At 41.5% G+C, this 21298-nt stretch overlaps 1 protein-coding gene across 3 annotated transcripts in view; it reads left to right on the forward strand.

Moving 5' to 3' along the window:
- The window catches only part of armc2 (armadillo repeat containing 2), a 146177-nt gene that overhangs the window by 29742 nt on the left and 95137 nt on the right, over nucleotides 1–21298 (forward strand). For all 3 annotated transcript variants that reach the window (XM_080192867.1, XM_080192868.1, XM_080192869.1), the window contains one exon: nucleotides 13420–13499. In XM_080192867.1, the coding sequence (XP_080048993.1) occupies nucleotides 13420–13499 (80 nt within the window). The remainder of the gene's footprint in view (nucleotides 1–13419; nucleotides 13500–21298) is intronic.

Below are 21298 nucleotides of genomic sequence, written 5' to 3' on the forward strand. Positions count from 1 at the left end.
AATATATACCACCGTGACCATGTTCCATGGGTGAATTTTTAAAAAAGCTCTTCATGTTGCAGAATATATTAGATTTTAAAAAATATCATCCTAAATAAATAATGCGCAAACATTATTTATTTTTTCATACAGGGCAACAAAAATTAAAGATGTGTTCTGTGTGGAGCTTGCATATTCTTCCTGTGTCTGTATGGGCAGCACGGTGGCACAGTGGTTAGCGTTGCTGCCTCACAGCGCCAGGGACCCGGATTCAATTCTGGCCTCAGATCACTGGCTGTGTGGATTTTGCACATTTCTCCGCCTGCCTGCCTGGATTTTCTCCAGGTGCTCCAATTTCCTCCAATCCAAAGATGTGCGTGTTTGGTTGATTGCCATGCTAAATTGCCCTTTAGTTTCAGGGGAACTAGAAGGGTAAATATATGGGATTACAGGGCTAGGACCTGGGTGGAATTGTGGTTGGTGCAGACTTGATGGGCCAAATGGCCTCCTTCTGCACTGTAGGGATTCTGCGATTCCAAGGGTTTTCCCTGGGTGCTCTGGTTTCCTCCAACTGTCCAAAAGCGGTGTAGGTTAAGTGGATTTGCCATGTTAAATTGTTCCTTAATGTCCAAAGATGTGTAGGTTACGTGGATTAGCCATGTAAATTTGCAGGGTTATGGGGATAGGCCTGGGTTGGGGGAGAGTTGGGCCTTGATAAGATGCTCTGTCGGAGAGTTGGTGCTGACTCCATGGCCGAATGGCCTTCTTTCTGCACTATCAGGATTCTGTGGTTCCACTCATTTTAAGCAGTACTGGTATACAATTAAAATGGTTGCAATTTAGTGTGCACTGTTTTTGTTGATTCTTAAACTGTATTAAGGTAGTGTGAACTTTCTGCTGTTTCACTGGCACAGAACTGTAAGAATTCTGTGTTGGAAGAGTGGACCTTGAACTGATAACAGCATTTAGTTTATCATCATACGCTTTAATCAACTCCTATTTTGGCACACAGTCTGAATACTGCTGCACTATTTATAACTTAATAGGGGTGCATTACTCAGTTCTGCAATAGTTAAACATTTACTGGGTTTCTAATTACAGTTTCATGCACTATGGCAACATGGCAGTTCTCATAGCCAGTGGCTTACAGAATGGAATGTTACTTGTAAGTGCAGTTTTAATGCCAGTTATGTTTTTATTTACAAATTAACAAATGGAACTGCAGATTTTGCTGAATCAATTATATTACTTATTAAATAATATAAAAATTTTGTGTCATTTCCTGTGGTGAGAGGAATAGTTACAACATGCCAAGTTCATGTAGGCAATTTCCATTTTGAATGCAGACGCAAGAATTTATGATGGGAAGATAAAGATAAGGACAGAATAAATGATTTTGAAGTGGGGTTGAATTGCATCATCTTGTCCATATCCAATTAGCCTTTTAGCTTTACCTAAAGGCCATAAGTCAGCACTTCCCAAATGTTGTTCTGCTGTGACTCCAGAGTGAAAATTTAGGAGGCATGAGAGCTGTTGAGTGGACTGGGGCAGGGACTGATGATAGGAAGGTTTCAGCTGTGAGTGGGCGTTGGGGAAGCTTCTGTCATTGAGTTGGGGGCAGCAGGAATTGAATATTGTAAGAGTTGATGAGAAGGATTTCTACACAAAAACAAATGTGTACTATGTATTCACAGGCTTTTTGCAGCAGCAGCAGTAGTTGGGCCTCTGAGTTGTCCATTGCGTCATGTCCACCAATTGAGAGAAACACAAGAATTTAAGGGGGCCTCACAGCTGTCAGAAATTATTCTGAGCTCCGCAGTAGCCATTGCTGCTTCTGCCTTAGTGACCCCAAAATCTCATTCCCACTGGAGTTTGCAACCCGAAGTTTGAGAAGCTATGAATACAACATAGATTTTTGTACTCCTGATACAATGGCAAATAAGATTAATGATTGAAAATCAGGGAGATTTGAAGCATCACTTTGAATTAAATATTGAACTAAACTATTGCTGTGGTCTCAACAATGTTACTTGTTCTGCAAAAAGATTAAAACGTTCAAAAGATATGGGCTGGAACTCTCCAGCCATTCATGCCCTGCCGCCCCTGCCAGTGGGAACAGAGAATTTGGAGTTGAGCCAAATTTCCATTCACTGCAGTGAACCAGAGAATCCCAGCCACGAGCGAGATCAGAGAATCCAGCTCGTAAACCTCTAACCTGTGCTTAATCCTCTCTCCACTCACATCTGTACCTGTAAAGACTTGATTACCTGTTAAGACTCGCATTCCAACCATTATCTTGTAATTGAGTCTGTGTCTACAGATGCCCTGTTTGTGAACCCATTTCTCCACTTGCCTGATGAAGGAGCAGCGCTCTGAAAGCTCGTACTATCAAATAACTAACTTTAACTTGGTGTTGTGAGACTTCTTACTGTGCCTCTTATTAGATCTTTTAATGTAGTGCCCACCTCAGTCCAATGCCGGCATCTCCACATCATTGCTTTCCAAAATCCACAAACAGGACTGCCCCGGAAGGCCCATTATGTCAGCCTGTTCCTGCCCTACTGAACTCATTTCTTCCTATCATGACTTCAGTCCCTCTCCTCATATCAAGTCTCTTCCCACCTACATGCGTCATTCCTCTGATGCCCTACGTGATATCAACAACTTCCAGTTTCTCAGCCCAAACCGCCGCCGCCTTACCATGGATGTCCAATCCTCTACACTTCCATTACCCATCAGGATAGCCTGAAAACTCTTTGCTTATTCCTCAAACAGTGGTCTGAGCAATCTTCACTGTCCTCCAACTGGCTGAACTCAACAATTTCTCCTTTAACTTGTCTGGAGCTCTGATGAAGTGTCATTCAGACTCAGAGCATTGACTCTATTCTGTCTCCACAGATGCTGTAAAAAGTCTGACAACACCAGGTTTTAGTCCAACCGATTTATTTGATAATAGACTCACAAGCTTTCGGGTTAGTCCCTTCGTCAGGTGAATGGACAGTTCTGGCCTCAGACAGAGCATATAAAGCACAGACAGTTTAGAGATTACTGATTAAAACCTGGTGTTGTCAGACTTTTTACTGTGTTTACGCTAGTCCAACACCGGCATACCCACATCATGTCCACAGATGCTGTCAGACCTGAGATTTTCCATCATTTTTTGTTTTTGAAGATTGATTTCCACTCCTGACTCTCTGATTTGTGTTCTTGGCAAGCAATGAACGGACTTGCAGTTTCGGCCTGTAGATGATACTTTAGCATACGTGGCCTGGCCAATGGTTTCAGATGCAACATGGCAATAACCTTAGCTGCACCAAGTGAGTGAACATAAGAACATAAGAAATAGGAGCAGGAGTAGGCCATCTAGCCCTTCGAGCCTGCCCCGCCATTCAGTAAGATCATGGCTGATCCGTCGTGGCTCAGTTCCATATTCCCGCCCTCTCCCCATAACCCTTAATCCCCTCACTTATCAAAAACCCATCAACCCGCGTCTTAAAAATATTTAGTGAGGCAGCCTCCACCACTTCAACGGGCAGAGAATTCCAGAGATTCACCACCCTTTGAGTGAAGAAGTTCCTCCTCAACTCCATTCTAAACCACCCCCCCCACTTTATCTTGACGCTGTGCCCCCTAGTCCTACTGTCCTTTCTGAGCGGGAAGAGTCTCTCCACCTCTATCCTATCCATCCCATTCATCATCTTATATGTCTCAATGAGATCGCCCCTCATTCTTCTAAACTCTAACGAGTACAAGCCCAGTTTATTCAGCCTCTCCTCATAGCTCAACCCCCTCAACTCCGGTATCAGCCTAGTAAACCTCCTCTGCACTCCCTCCAAGGCCAAAATATCCTTGCGCAAGTGCGGTGACCAAAACTGCACACAGTACTCCAGCTGCGGCCTCACCAATGCCCTATACAGCTGCAGCAAGACCTCCCTATTTTTATATTCAATCCCCCTTGCTATGAAGGCCAGCATCCCATTAGCCTTCCTGACCACCTGCTGCACCTGCAGGCTGGGTTTTTGCGACTCATGCACAAGGACCCCGAGGTTCCTCTGCACCGTCGCCTGCTGCAGTTTTTCGCCACGTAAGTAATAGTCCTTCCTACCATTATTCCTACCAAAGTGGACCACCTCGCACTTGCCAACATTAAATTCCATTTGCCATTTCCTGGCCCATTCGCCCAGCCTATCTTGATCCTTCTGCAGACTCTCCACACCCTCCGCGCAATTTGCCGTTCCACCAATCTTGGTGTCATCAGCAAATTTCGACACCATACACTTGGTTCCCTCCTCCAGATCATCTATATAAATGGTAAATAGCTGAGGCCCCAGCACTGACCCCTGGGGCACTCCACTCGTCACCAACCGCCAATCCGAATAGCACCCATTAACCCCCACTCTCTGCCTCCTATTTGACAACCAATCCTCTATCCACGCTAACACCCTACCCCCAACTCCATGCCCCCTTACCTTCTGCAATAACCTCTTGTGAGGTACCTTGTCAAACGCCTTCAGAAAATCAAGAAAGACCACATCCACCGGCTCTCCTCTATCCACCGCCCTAGACACATCCTCATAGAACTCCAATAAATTTGTCAGACACGACTTCCCCTTAACGAAACCGTGCTGCGTCTGCTCTATCAAGCAATTCCCCTCAAGATGCCTTGTTATTTCCTCCTTGATGACGGATTCTAACATTTTACCTACAACAGACGTTAAACTAACCTGCCTTTTGCCTGGCACCCTTCTTAAACAACAGCGTAACATTAGCCGTTTTCCAATCTTCCGGCACTTCCCCGGAATCCAGCGATGTTTGGAAAATAACCACCAAGGCATCCACTATCACCTTCGCCATTTCTTTCAGAACCCTCGGATGCATTCCATCCGGTCCTGGGGACTTGTCCACAATCAGTCCCTCCAGTCTGTCGAGCACCGCCTCTCTAGTAACAATAATGTCATTGAGACCCTCCAGTCCTACCACCTTTCCATCGCTAACACCCGGCAAATTATTCACGTCCTCCTCCGTGAAGACAGAAACAAAAAAGTTATTCAAGACCTCAGCCATTTCCCCATCCCCTACCACTAAGGCCCCCCCCCCCCCATCCTCTAAGGGTCCAACGTTCACCCTAGCCAGCCTCTTCCTTTTTATATATTTATAAAAACTCTTGCTATCCCTTTTTATATTAAGCACTAGCCCAGCTTCATAGTTTCTCCTACCCTTCTTTATCAACTTCTTTGTCAATCTTTGTTGACATTTAAACCTCTCCCAATCCTCTTCTCGCCCACTACTCTTAGCTACTCTGTGGAGTGGGGCTCCACAAAACTAAATCGCCACTTTCTTGCCTGCTGCCCATTATGTTTGACTTTGTTTTAAGTAGGTTGAAGGGGAGGGAAAATGGAGGAAAGAAATAAAAGGGCTGTGATCATGCAGAAGATGGTTGGAGATGTTTAATGGGGCACAGCCATTAGGAATGGATCAAGTCAAGAAACTAAATATGTCTACCAAGGAACGTAAGTGGCAGAATAGTGAACAACTGCTGTCTGAGAGCAAAAATAAGATTGAGACTGAAACATACAAAGAAAAGGAAACAAAATGGAGGCAGAAATTATGGCCTGATATTGTTGAACTCAGTGTTGAGTCCAGAAGACTAACAAGTATACATTCTTATACTATACTCCTTTTAGACCTATGACTGTGTGGCCATATTCTCCTCCAATTTGATTCTCAAATTTGCTGACAACACCACCATAGTGGGCCAGATCTCAAACAATGACAAGACAGAGTACAGGAATGAGATAGAGAATCTGGTGAACTGGTGCGGCAACAATAATCTCTCCCTCAATGTCAACAAAACAAAGAAGATTGTCATTGACTTCAGGAAGCATAAAGAGAACATGCCCCTTCTACATCAACGGGGACGAAATAGAAAAGGTTGAGAACTTCAAGTTTTTAGGTGTTCAGATCATCAACAATCTGTCCTGGTCTTCCCATGCCAACACTATAGTTAAGAAAGCCTACCAGTGCCTCTACTTTTCAGAAGACTAAGGAAATTTGGCACGTCAGCTACGACCCTCACCAACTTTACAGATGGACCATAGAAAGCGTTCTTTCTGGTTGTATCACAGCTTGATATGGCTCTGCCCAAGACTGCAAGAAACTACAAAAGATCGTGAATGTAGCCCAATCCATCACGCAAACCAGCTTCCGATCCATTGACTCTGTCTACACTTCCCGCTGCCTCAGCAAAGCAACCAGTATAATTAAAGACCCTATGCACCCCAGACATTCACTCTTCCACCTTCTTCCATCGGGAAGTCTGAGGTCACGTACCAACCAACTCAAGAACAGCTTCTTCCCTGCTGCTGTCAGACTTTTGAATACAGTAAGATGTCTGACAACACCAGGTTTAAGTCCAACCGATTTTATTTATTTCATCAAATAAATCGGTTGGACTTAAACCTGGTTTTGTCAGACTTCTTACTGTGTTTGCTCCAGTCCAACTCTGGCATCTCCACATCAAGACTTTTGAATAGACATACCTTGCATTAAGTTGATCTTTCTTTCTACACCCTAGCTATGATTGTAACACTACATTCTGCACTCCCTCGTTTCCTTCTCTGTGTATGGTATGCTTTGTCTGTATAGCATGCAAGAAACAATACTTTTCACTGTATGCTAATACATGCAACAATAATAAATTAAATCAAATCAAAAAGTGCTTAATCGAAAGAGGAGATATCTTTCCTTGAGCTTGTATCAAGCTTCATTGGAACACCCTGCAGTAGGCTGAGGACAAGGGTTGTCAACATGAGAAGAAGGTGGAAAATTAAAATGACAGACTATCAGAAACTTGGCATCGTGCTTGCGGACTGAACAGAGTTGTTCTACAAAGCAATCACTCAATCTGCAATTCGTCTCCAAAATGTGAAGCAGACAGGATTGAGTATTGAATGCAGTATTCTAAATTGAAAGACGTACGTTTGGATCACTGGAAAGTGATAGTGAGAAGAGAGCAAGTAAAAGGATAGGTTCTGCATCCATTGCATGGAAAGGTGCTATGTGAAGGAAACGGATTGTTGGGGATGATTGAGGATAACACAGATGTGACAGTCTCTGTGCAATACAAAAGGAGGAGGAACGTGGAAGATACATTTGGTGGCATTGGACTGGAGGTGACGTTAATTGTGGAAGATGAGCCATTGAATATGGACGCAGATGGAGTGGAAAGTGAGGCCAAGAGAATCCAATTATAGAACGATAAAATCCCTACAGTGCAGAAGGAGGTCATTTGGCTCATCGGGTCTGCACTGACCACAATCCCACCCAGATCCTAATCCTGTAACCCCACATATTTACCCTGTTAGTCCCTTTGACACTACAGGTAATTTAGCATGGCCAGTCAACCTAACCCACACGTGTTTGGGCTGTGGGAGGAAACCAGAGGAAACCCATGCAGATGCAGGGAGAATGTGCAAACTCCACTCAGTCACCCAAGGCTGGAATTAAACCTGGGCCCCTGGCGCTTTGAGGCAGCAGTGCTAACCACTGTGCCACCATGCCACCCATATCATGGTTCTTGGAGGAGAGGATGCTGTGAAAGCAGAAGTGTGGGAAATGGGTAGGATGGGGTTAAGAGCATTGTCACCCACCAAGAGTTGGAATTAAAGAAGAAAGAAAAGTATAGTGCAGGAACGGGCTCTTTTGCCCACCAAACCTTGCTTCTACGTGGTTCATATCTCTGTATTCCCTCTCTATTCATGCATCTATCTAGATGCACTTGAACGCTGTTATAGAATCTGCTTCCACCACCTCCTCCAGCAGCATGTTCCAGTTATTCACCACCCTCTGTGTAAAAAAAAAACTGCCCTTACATCTCTCGTAAACTTTCCTCCTCCCACTTTCAACCAATACCCCTGAGTAATTGACCCCTCGACTCTGGGGGGGAAAAAGACTCTGATTCTCCCCTCTATCCAAGCCTGTCATAATCTTGTAAACCTCTGTCAGAACCCCCCTCATCCTCTGACACTCAAGTGAAAACAATCCAAGCTTGTTCAACGTTTCTTTACATATCCTTAAAACCAGACAACATCTTGGTAAATCTCTTCTGCACCTTTGTATGGCATCAACATCCTTCCATTAGTGACCAGAATTGTACACAATACTCCAAATGCAGCCTAACCAAATTCTTATATTGCTGCAGCATGATTTTCCAATTCCTATACTTAACACCTTGCTGATGAAGGCCAGCATGCCAAATGCCTTCTTGACTACCTTGTCCATCTGAATTGCCACCTTCAGGGAGAAGGTGAAAATAGAGAATTGGAAAAATTATATTTCTGGCCTGCTAATTTTCGTCCTTGCGTCGGTATATTGCAAGTCTTTTTCAAAAGCTGGTAATCATTCTTTCTCCAGAAGAATTTTTGAGCCACTTTAAATTTTGTGTTATGCATTTGGCGTGGTGCACAACTTGGTCCTACTTTGTAGATATACTTTGCAGGGTTATCTTGGTGAAACAGAATTTTGTACTGGTGACACACTAAACATGAATAAATTCTGATAAGAAAACCTAATGTGCACATTTTAAACCTGAGCTAAGAAGATAAGTTCATCACTTTTTCACATAGTGTCAAAAGAAACAGTAAGGCTGGGCATTCTGGGGAAGGAGAATTACTAATTAAAAGAAAAGCCTATTTAGTTGAAGACAACTATTGATACTGACTGTGCAATTCATTTTTTAAAAATTGGAAGGGAAACAAGCCATTTTGTAGAGAAATGAAAATTTTAGTGGTTTACTACGGATAGAACTGTTAATCTGATTATTTAAATTTGTGTAGTTCCTTCCTGCAAATTAGAGTTGGTGAGACAGAACAGTGTGTTATCTCTGTTATCTTCTAATACCAATGTTTGAAGGAATTTTTAAAAATCGGTATCTTTCCATATGGATGGAACAGAAGGAATGTGAGTAAAAAGATAACTCTTTCAGAGTGTCTGCACAAATGTACAACAAACCAAATGGCTTTTAATTAAAGATCCCTTATCAACTTACTGAAATTAGCCCACTTTGCTATTTATCCTTATCCATATTTCTAGTTGAAACCCAGTGATACTGTGTTCACTCTCTGAAGTGCATTCCTACCTTCACCAAAACATGGGTATTTGTAAAACAAAATGCATGTGTTCAAGCTATCTTATCCTACTTAAATTCAGTGTAAATTTTAGATTTTGAGATCTTCCCTCAGGGTGACAGCAATTGGAGGTTTGCACAACTAGAGATAGTGTTAATTTGCATTTTTATGCAACGAATATTTAGCAACAATAGCAGAGATATAGGAATGGATTGCTCCTTTGGATAAAAAATATGTAAATAGTAAGCTTTAAGAACTGTGGCTTTACAAAGAATATTATTTTATATTGAATCAAAAAAGGAATTGTGATATTTAGATGTGAAAAAATTTTGTGTTTTTCCAATGCTTATTGGACGTGATTTCATGATAGTTTCAATAATCAGATGAGTCTCTTGAACTGAAACCTTGTGAAATGGAGAGGATGGGGGATGTGGAAGGGAGTTTTATTTTCTAGTTCATTGCCAGCAGAACATCCTTGCCAGTGTGGCTGTGCATATATCTACCTCCTACCATATTAACTAACTGCTGGCCCAATGCGTGCCCAGATAAGACAGGATGTGTTGCCCATTTCTGAATATTTGGGCACTCAAGATCACCAGCCCAGTACTAAGTGTGGGATTGAGGGTTCCGATGATTCACGGTCGCTCTGATATAGGATAGGCTTAAACTTCCTTTGCTCAGTTGATGGCATTGGTCTTCAATTAGCACATATGAATTAGTCCCAAACTAGGATCAAATCGAGCCTGTGTATTTTTGTCAGAACTGAAATTTTGACCAGAAACAGAAGCATAAAATGCTGAAATAGTTTTTGTACTTTCACTTCTGCTCTGCTGTCAAGTTCATGTTTCAGTTTTTTTAATGCCTATTGGTGAGGGGGGTGAAGTTTTCTCACTTGAAAACCTGGGGCTCAATTTTACCTCCCTAGCAGGAACGAGGTATTGACCGGTGCATGCATGTTTGAAGGTGACAGCTGACAAGAAGGTGGGCCTCATTGACACGTCTCTTGCTCATTGCAAACTGCGGAAGGGACATGCTGTTTTTATAATCATCCAGTCTTTGGGATATATGACCTACTGGCAGTGAAATTCATTCATTTGTGTGATAGGCAGAAAGTACTTTTGGCTTATCGGCAGCATTTTGTTAGTGGTGAATACTGCTTGTGCTACTAATGCAAGCTAGCTTCACTTGTTGCTCAATGTTTTGAGATACCTTGCCCTTCCTGGGTAATCTGTGATAAACTGAGCATTTTTCAGGGCCAAAAATGATGGCCTTAGGCCCGTTCATCAGTTTGTGGGAAATATAACGCAAAATAATCTGGTCAGGGTGGCCATTAACTTCCAGGATACAAGATTGAAACAATGGCTTGGAACCTATTTATAGCATGGAATCGTTAAGACCTATAAGAAAATTATTACATCATAGAATCCATACAGTGCAGAAGGAGATCATTTGGCCCATCGAGTGTGCATCGACTCTCTCCATCAGAGTACCTTGTCCAGGCCCTTTTCCCCCACTATATTCCCACAACTCCACACATGTACCATGGCTAATCCATTTAACCTACACATCTTGGGACAAGTTAGCATAGTCAATCCACCTCACCTGCACATCTTTGGACATGCAACTACAAATTTAGCAAACATATTATCCACAGGTAAGAAATATGCAAGGAGTAGGATTTCAGTGCCTGTATGATGCTAGGTATGTAGTCAGTATATCCTAATGCCTGGAAGGTCATATCAAACAGCATATCCCTTCTGTAGTTCACAACTGGCAAGGTACAGACTACTCAACTAGCTTGTACTTGCAAATGTCAAAGCACAGTGTCCAGCATTAGATATGTTTCCATAATTGGACAACATTTGAATTGATTTGATTTATTATTGTCAGATGTATTGGCATTCAGTGAGAAGTATTGTTTCTTGCACACTATACAGACAAAGCAAACTGGTCGTAGAGAAGGAAAGGAGAGAATGCAGAATGTAGTGTTACAGTCATAGCTAGAGTGTAGAGAAAGATCGACTTAATGCAAGGTAGGTCCAGTCAAAGGTCTGACGGCATCAGCAAAGAAGCTGTTCTTGAGTCAGTTGCTATGTGACTTCAGACTTTTGTATTTTTTTCCCAATGGAAGAAGGTGAAAGAAAGAATGCCCGGGTGTGTGGGGTCCTTAATTATGCTGGCTGCTTTGCAGAGGCAGCAGGAGGTGTAGACAGAGTCAATGGATGGGAGGCTGGTTTGCGTGATGGATTGGGCTACATTCACGACCTTTTGTAGTTTTTTAACAGCCATGAGCAGGGCAAGAGCAATACCAAGCTGTGATACAGCTAGAAAACATGCTTTCTATGGTGGATCTGTAAACGTTGGTGAGAGTTGGAGCTGCCATGCCAAATTTCCTTCATCTTCTGAGAAGGCAGAAGTGTTGGTGGGCTTTCTTAACAATAGTGTCAGCATGGGGGGACCAGGACAGGTTGTTGGTGACATGAACACCTAAAAACTTGAAGTTCTCAATCCTTTCCATTTCATCCCCATTGATGTAGATGGGCATGTTCTCCTTTACGCTTCCTGAAGTCGATGACAAGCTCCGTCATTTTGTTGACATTAAGGGAGAGATTATTGTTGCTGCACCAATTCACCAGATTCTCTATCTCATCATTGTTTGAGATCTGACCCACTACAGTGGTGTCATCAGCAAACCTGAAAATTGAATTGGAGGGGAATTTGGCCACATAGTCATAGGTGCATAAGGAGTATAGTAGGGGGCTGGGAATACAGTCTTGTGGGACACCTTTGTTGAGGATGATTGTGGAGGAGATGTTGTTGCCTATCCTTATTGATTGTGATCTGTGAGCTAGGAAGTTCAGGATCCAGTCGTAAAGCGAGGAGCTGAGGCCCAGGCCACTGAGTTTGGAGATAAGTTTAATAGAATGCTGAGCTCTAGTTAATAAATGACAAAGGTGTCTTTATTGACTAGGTGTTCCAGGGTTGAGTGCAGGGCCAGAGAGATGGCGCCTGCTGTGGATATGTTGCAGTGGTAGGCAAACTGTAGTGGATCAGGCAGTCCAGAAGGCTGGAATTGATTCGTGCCATGACTAGCCTTTTGAAACACTTCATAATAATGAATGTCAGAGCCACCAGATTATAGTCATTAAGCATGCTGCTTGCTTTTCTTAGGTACTAGGATGATGGTCGTCTTCTTGAAGCAGATAGGACCTCAGATTGTTGTAAAGAGAGGTTGAAGATGTCTGCGAATGCCCCCACCAACTGATCCATGCACGATCTGAGTACTTGTCCGAGTACTCCATCTGGGCTAGTCGCTTTCCGTGCTGACTTACGTGTTAAATAATCGGTGTGTTAAGAATTACTCTGGCAACAAATTTAAAGTTATCCATCCTGCTCAAATCTGACACATTTGTGTATATTGGAAGCAGCATATATTAATACACAGCATATACTAATTGTAGTTCCCTGAAGACAGAAAGGACACGTACACACATTGCCCCTGTTTTAGCTAAACAAAGTAAATGACAGCCATTTGCTAGTTCATTCCTCAGGACAATGTCTCGACCAATCAGAATCAAGCTGCCAGGTTTAAATTTCAAACAATGCTAATCAATGTCAGTCACCATGAATTGATACATTCTTCATGGCAAAGCCTCAATCAACCAAAGTCCACTTGCCAACCAGTCAGCTGTCTCTTCTCATGATAGTATAACTTTGTTGTCTCCTTGAATTTGTCGTCTTGATGAAAAGTCACGATGAGTGCATGGCAAAACGTTTCGACAAAAATTCTCTTTTTAAGCAATTACTAAGATTTTTGACTTTGTTACACTACCACACAGGGAAGCTCTTTCCACCACTCCCTTCTTGAAAAAGAAACATGTTCTTTTAAGGGTTTGTTGGTTGAGCCTTGAAATCTTCCATTTGTTGAGTAAATTAATAAAGCAGTTGCTTTCTAGTCGCATCTGCTCTGCTTATTCCCTTGAAATGTGTCTTGAATCTGTCATTCATGTGAATGTTTATCACTTATTCACTTATTTTGACATATTATATATTTAGCTTCATTCTTTGTGGAGATTTTCTAGATTTTACAAAGATTCAACTATATTTATTTATGCTTTGTGTCCAAATCCCCTTATATTTAACCCTACAGTTAGAAGTGTAATTGTGGATGGTCATGCAAAATGCAATGAAATGTAATTTAGGAAGTGTCTATAATAGAATTGGGCACAAATTGGATGGCAATCTTTTTACCTAACTCTAAGTAGACTTCAATTGTAATTCTTATTTTTCAAATACTTTTGTTCATCTGTTTCAGCGAACAGACTAAACAAGACAGTAGACTGTCTACCTACCCTGGCAACACAGAAATCATCAAACAACAACAAAACAGAACAGGTATTTTCTTTGAGTACGAATTCTTGCTTATCTTTTGAATACAACTTGCAACTGAAAATAGTGCCTTTGCACTGAAATTAGATTCATTGGAGAACTGAATGTTTATCTCATTTTGGTACCGTGGAGTGAATTGAACACAATTAGGTATTGCACAGGCAAGAATCAAAATAAAGCTCTCCTTACTGAAAGATCCTACCCACAACTGTCACCTTACCTAAGTTGTGGTGCTGTTGTCTCTGAATTTGAAAGTCATGGGATTCAGTATCATTCTTAAGACCTAAGCACAAAAAACTAGACTGACAATGGTGGCCATTCAGATAGGATGTTAACCCAAACCCAGTCTGCTCTATCATATTGAAGATCCCATGGCATCGTTTTGAAGAAGAGTAAGGGATTTATTCCTCAGTTATTATCACTGAAACAGATTATTTGGTCTATATCGCATTGCTGTTCATGAAATCTTGCTATGTTTCTGTGGCTGTGTTTCTCACAACACCTATATTATACCTCAAAAGTACTTAATTGGATGTAACTTTGGGATGTCCTGAAGTTATGAAACAAGTTTTATTTCTTTCCTTCTTTCCTTCCTTTCTTTCTCCATTTTTTTTTCCTTTTGAATTGGACCCTTGCAGCCATCTGAATGAATGAGACCTTGGGAGCGGAATTGAATTCTGTTGTGCCAATTGTTTTGTGCACTATGAGTGCCTTTAGTGTTCCAAAGTGGCATCTGCAGTGTGCGTTCACACTTCAGACATGATGTGTGCTGGATGCCATCTTGATAAAAGACTTAGTATGTGCACATTTAACATCCACCAATTTGCTCTTTTTGGGTTCTTCTATTGTCATACAAATCATAGAAATCCTACAGTACAGAAAAAGGCCATTCGGCCCATGGAGTCTGCACTGACCACAATCCCAACCAGGCCCTACCCCATATCCCTACATATTTACCCACTAATCCTTCTAACCTACACATCTCAGGACACTAAGGGCAATTTTTAGCATGGCCAATTAACCTAACCGACACATCTTTGGACTGTGGGAGGAAACCGGAGCACCCAGAGGAAACCCACGCAGACACGAGGAGAATGTGCACACTCCACACATACAGTGACCCAAGCCAGGAATTGAAGCAGCAGTGCTAACCACTGTGCTACCGTGCCATCGTATTATTGCTCAAGCTTCAAGAGTATATATTACAGGGAGTGGTATTGTAGGTGCTGAAGTATCTTTTACAAACATCAACAAATCACAAACCAATTGCTCCCAGTCATAGGCTAGTAATCTTTTGCAATGTGTATGATTGGGAGAATTTAATGCAGAGTTGTGTGAGGTGATTCATTTGGTAGCCAGATTGCAGACAAAGTACAAAAGAGATTACAGTTGTAAAGTGGGTGCAGGAGTAGAGAAACCACCTGGGCATATATGTTCAGAATCATTGAATGTGGCTGGGCAAGTTGAGACCATAGTTAATAAAGCGTACAGTCTCCTAGGCTTTATCAATAGGGGCATAGAGTACAAAAGCAAGGAAATTGTGTTAAATAAAAACATAAAAAGCTGGAAAAACTCAGCAGGCCTGGCAGAATGTGTGGAGATAGAAATAGTTCGTATTTCACATTCAGTGGAAGTTATGTTAAATTTGTATAAATCACTAATTTGGTCTCAACTGGAATGTTGTGTACAGTTCTGGGCACCCAAATTCTAGGCTGCTCTCCCCTTTTGAGAGAGAGTGTTGACTGGTAGTGATTTAACCCAAAGGTCTCCACACCTCAGGGACAAGGGGCAAGATTGAGAAGGCCTTCATAGATAACTACAGCCAGTACCCAAGCTTTTGAACTTCAGTTGTGTAGATAGCTGGGAGTGGTTGGGACTGTTTTCCTTGGCGAAGAGGAGGCGAAGAAAAGATTTCATAGAGGTATTCAAAATGGGCCAGTGGTGGAAGAAAACAAGAATCAGTAGGCTTAAATTTAAAGTAATTGACAAAGGAAGAACAGTGACATAAAGAAAAGCCTTTTCATGCAGGAGTTTTTAGCATCTGGAATGCATTGCCTGAGAATGTGGAGGCATGTTCAATTGAGGCAAATAAAAGGGAATTGGATTATTATTTGAAAAGGAAGAATGTGCAGGATGGCAGTGTCTTATCAATTACTATGTTAACGGTTAATGTGAATTACATTTTTAAGGGAAACACTGAAGAATGTTTGAATATAAAGGGGGATAGCTCGGACACTGGGTGAGCCTGAGGAATGTTGGTACAAACCAAAGTCAATAAACCTACTTGTAAAGCAGGGCTCTGTCTTAGTTTTGACTTCACCAACGTGAACTCTGCTAACATACAGGAGAAGGCAGGGGAATAGGACTAGGTGAATTGCTCCTTTAGAGAGTGAGCATAGACATGATGGGCCAAAAGGCCTCATTCTGTGCTAAAACTATTCTATGATTCTGTGACCAGAAACCATGCAGTGAGGAAGAGGAAGGAAGACTGAAACCTTTCTATCCACAATCTAATGGCCTTCTTGGAATCTCACAGTGCAGAAGAGGCCCTTTGGCCCATCACATCTGCACCAATACATGAGAACCACCTAACGTACCTACCTAATCCACACCAGCACTTACAAGCCCATAGCCTTGAATGTTATGACATGCCCAGATGAGCACTTGGCACGATGTAACATTCAAGGCTATGGGCCAAGTACTGGTAAATGGGATTAGATATGAGGTCAGGTGTTTCACAGTATTGGTGTAGATTCAGTGTGCTGGAAGGCTTCTTTGCACTGTATGATTCTAAGTGCTCATTTAGCTACGTTTTAAGGATGTGAGGCACCCTGCCTCCACCACTCTCCCAAGCAGAACATTCCAGACCACCACCATCTTCTAGTTAAAAGGTTTTTCCTCACATCTGCAGTAGGCTCTCTGCCTCTTATTTTGAACTTGTGCCTTCTCACGACTGGCCCTTCAACTGAGGGAAACAGTTGCTCCATATCCACCTTGTCCATGCCTTTCATAATCTTGTACACCTCTATCAGGTCACTCCTCAATCTTCTCTGCTCCAATGAAAGCAATCCAAGTTTATCAAACCTCTCTTCATAACTTAAATGCTTCAACCCAGGCAACATCCTGGTGTATCTCCTCTGCATCCCCACCACTGCAGTTATACCCTTCCTTTAATATGGTGACTAGAATTGCACATAGTAATCCAACTGTGGCTTCACCAAAGTTCTATACAACTCCAACATGACCTCCCTGCCTCGATTGGTAAAGGCAAGTGCCCCATATGCCTTTTTCACCATTCCACTAACATGCCTTTCTGCCTTCAGAGATCTGTGGAGAAACGTACCAAAGTCCCATTGTTCCTCATAACTTCCTAGTGTTATGCCATTCACTGAATACTTGCTCGTTGAATTCCTCAACATCACTATACACCTTTCAGGGTTAAATTCGATCTGCCCCTTATCTGCCCATGTGACCATCCTGTATATATATTCTTGTAGCCTAACACAGTCAATCTCATTGTTAATCACCTGGCCAATCTTTGTGCCTTCTGCAAATTTCCTAATCCTACCCCCCCACAGTCTACATTCATTATATAACAATGACAAATAATAGGGAACACAGTACAGATCTGTGTGATGTGCCACTGGACACTGGCTTCCAGTTACTAATGCAACCTTCTGTCATCACCCTCTGTTTTCTACTAAGCTGATTTTGAATCCACTTTATCAAATTACCCTGTATCCCATGTGCATTTGCCTTCCTTGAGTCTCCCATGTGAGACCTTGTCAAAGACATTGGTGAAATCCATATAAACTACACCAACTGCATTTCCCTCATCTACACAACTGGTCATCTCCTCAAAAAAATTCAGTCGAGTTTGTTAGGCAAATTTATTTCCTTCCCTTTTGACGAAAGAAATCTATCATCCTTAACTGGTCTGCGCTAGATGTGACTTCAGACCCACAGCCAGCAATGTGACTCTGAACTGCCCTTTGAAACGGCTGAGCAAGCAGCTCAGTTCAAGGGCAGCAAATACTGGCACCCATGGCCTTGGGATGATGCACTTTAGATTCTCTTCCCATTCCTTCCTCGAGAAGAAGCTTTAGGCTTCAATTTATGTTTCCCAAATAATAGTTCACTTTTTTTTAATCAAGGAAAGTAAGCAAAGTGAAAAATTAACATTGCTCAATAAAAAGTGCAATGTAATTTTGTCCAAATATTTACCAAAAGTCAAGATTTAAAGGTCCATAATAATTTTCGATGAGATTAGTGATTTTTAGCAATTCAAAAACGTTTTGAAATATTTTGGGTGTAATAAGTAGACCAATGTCATGTTTGTAAATATTATGATTAATGTGTTACAGATAAAGGGTCTAAAATTTGACAAAAAAATGTACCATTTTAGGTCAGCAGTCTGATAGATAACAAAAACACATCAAAGGATTTGCACTTTGAAAGTTTCATGAATAACCTGAATCACTTGGAATACTTTTATTCAATCCTATTAAGGGATGTTTCTTTTCCATTCCTCGGAGTTTGCATATAATTATTGTGAAATTTAGAAAAATAGCTGCAAGCCAAAGAACTGATTTTTTTTTTTATGGTGACACCCCCCCCTCATCAGCTTTCACATAAGTGAAATCGGTATAACCAGAACTAATCGTAAAATCCTACGAGATCGTTATAGTCTTAATTTTATGTACAAGAAAATTCAAGGTTTCCTTGGTAATATTGGTAATTATTTGAAATCCCTTCTAAAAAGCGTATTGATGACTTTTCCAAGGGTTTTGAATTAATATTGCAGAAATTTAAATGCTTCTTTTGAAATGTTAATATGATAACGCATGTATTTTGTAATCTTTGGTTTCCTTCTCTAATAAGCTACAGCCTGACGTATCAGAATAAGGTACTTAAATATAATGATACTAAGGTATGTAAATAGTCCTGTGTACAGCTTGAATTTTATTGTTGCTAAGGCTGCAAGAATGACTTGCCAAAAAAAGCAACCAATCAACTGGACCTGCTTACTAAACACTGCTTCCTGAAGCAGTTGTAACCACAGACATACTGCAATGTATAACCAAGGAGTGGTTTGTGCTATTAAATGCCATGTAAATTTGACCTTTATCTTTCTGCCTTGTAATAAATAGATTTCTGCAAAACTTTGTGATTTTATTTTTGGTTTAAACTAAACCACTGTGGGGAAAAAAAGACGACAAAATCACTTTTTTAAAAATGTGCAATTTTGTTGCTTTAAACTGCTTTCATAAATGTACAGATTTTGTTGAATGCTAAACTCTCTGAATCAGATCCGTGGCCCATTTCTTGGGGACTGCTGATGTGCATTATATATTTACAGTTTTTTCAACCATTAAGTGCTGCTGAAATATGTGCATGACGTGACATGATCAGTGATCATGATCACTGGAATTTTGAAGAATAAGGGGGGATCTTATAGAAGCCTATAAAATTATGAAGGAAGTAGATAAGGGAGAAGCAGGGAGGTTGTTTCCACTGGCAGGTGAAACCAGAACTAGGGGGCACAGCCTCACAATAAGGGGGAGCTGATTTAGGACTGAGTTGAAGAGGAACTCCTTCACCCAAGGCATTCTTTCTGGTTGTATCACAGCTTGGTATGGCACCTGCTCTGGCCAAGATTGCAAGAAACTACAAAGGGTCGTGAATGCCGTACAATCCATCATGCAAACCAGCCTCCCATCCATTGATCCTGTCTACATTTCCTGCTGCCTTGGCAAAGCAGCCAGCATAATTAAGGACCCCACACATTCTCTCTTCCACCTTCTTCCTTCGGGGAAAAAGATACAAAAATCTGAGGTCACGTACCCACCAACTCAAATACAGATTCTTCACTGCTGCTGTCACATTTTTGAATGGACTTACCTTGCATTAAGTTGATCTTTCTCTAGCTCTGACTGTAACAATACATTCTGCGCTCTCTCGTTTCCTTTTCAATGAATGGTATGTTTTGTCTGTATAGTGTACAAGAAACAATACTTTTCACTGTATGTTAATACGTATGACAATAGTAAATCAAATCAAAAAATCAAAGGGTTGTGAATCTGTGGAATTCCCTGCCCAGTGAAGTAATTGAGGCTACCTTGTTGAATGTTTTTAAGGCAAAGATTGATAGATTTTTGAACAGTAAAGGAATTAAGGGTTATGGTGAGCGGGCAGCTAAGTGGAGCTGAGTCCACGAAAAGACCAGCCATGATCTTATTGAATGGCGGAGCTGGCTCGAGGGGCCAAGTGGCCTACTCCTGCTCCTAGTTCTTATGTTCTTGTGTCTGCCACTTCCTAAAACCCATTACTGTTGTGATAAGGGCTGTCAGCATACTAAGATTTAGTATAGTTTAGTTTGGGGATGCAGATCATGCATAATAAAAACAACAGAAAATAGTTAAATGGAATAATAAGAACAATGCCTATGGTCTATGAATAGTTTCCCTGAATAAAAAGGGGAAGGGCGTCTCTTAAAACTGCAAGATTAACTTGCACCCAACAGTGTGAGGGTATTCTCCAAGAAAGAAAGTAACAACGTTGTGAATACAGAGAACAAAGTAACCACAATATAGTGAAGATATCTCAATTTAAGGAAATGGTTAAGTAGGTAAATATAACATGTTTGTAGTGTTTAACGAATAGTAAAAAGCTTGACAATATAGAAAGCCAATGATAGAACATAGAACATTACAGCGCAGTACAGGCCCTTCGGCCCTCGATGTTGCGCCGACCAGTGGAACCAATCTAATGACCCTCTAACCTAAACCATTCCAATGTTACCCATATGCCTATCCACTGACCATTTGAATGCCCTTAAAGTTGGCGAGTCCACAACTGCTGCAGGCAGAGCATTCCACGACCTTACTACCCTCTGAGTAAAGAACCTAACTCTGACATCCGTCCTATAATTACCACCCCTTAATTTAAAGCTATGTCCCCTTGTGTTAGCCATCACCATCTGAGGTAAAAGGCTCTCACTGTCCACCCTATCCAATCCTTTGATGATGACTTAAAGGAGTGCACAGCATGAGCATGCAACTTAAAATTTTTTCGAGCAGTCAGTCAAGGGAAAGAAGGTGCAAGTATAAACTATGAATTTGTGCCAATTTGTAGTGCCTTGAATGATCGTTCTTCCTGAAAATATTTTTGGTCTTCATGAGGTGTTTCACCAGTAGGGTTGAAGAGAGTTTATCCCAGCCTTAAATATTTCAACAATTCAGCATCCACAACCTATAGATCCCCTACCAATGAAAACAATCAACGTCCACCTTATCAAGCCCCTTCAGAATTTTGTAAGTTTCAATGAGATTGCTTCTTATTCTTCTAAACTCCGGAGAAGATAAGTGTAATTTACTCAGCCTCTCACTATAAAGGCCTCATCCCAGGGTCCAATTTAGTGAACCTTTGCTTGACCACTTCTATTGCAAATATATTCTTTCTTAAATGTGGATACCAAAACTGCGCACACTGCTGCAGATGTGGTCTCACTAAAATACTGTACAAGTATAGCAAGATTTCTAAATTATTGTACTCCAAACGCCAATTTGTCTTCTAATTTGCTTGCTTGCAGCTGCATACTAACTTTTGCATTCCTTGTACAAGTACACCCAACTCATCATAGAAACCTTACAGTGCAGAAGGAGGCCATTCGGCCCATCGAGTCTGCACCAACAACAATCCTTTCCAGGCCAATCCCCATAACCCCATACATTTATCCGCTAATCTCTAACCTAACGTACACATCCTGGGACACTAAGGGGCAATTTAACATGGCCAATCAACCT

The sequence above is a fragment of the Carcharhinus amblyrhynchos genome, chromosome 7, assembly GCF_965287045.1.
Source record: "Carcharhinus amblyrhynchos chromosome 7, sCarAmb.v2.hapA, whole genome shotgun sequence".
Classification (NCBI taxonomy): Eukaryota; Metazoa; Chordata; class Chondrichthyes; order Carcharhiniformes; family Carcharhinidae; genus Carcharhinus; species Carcharhinus amblyrhynchos.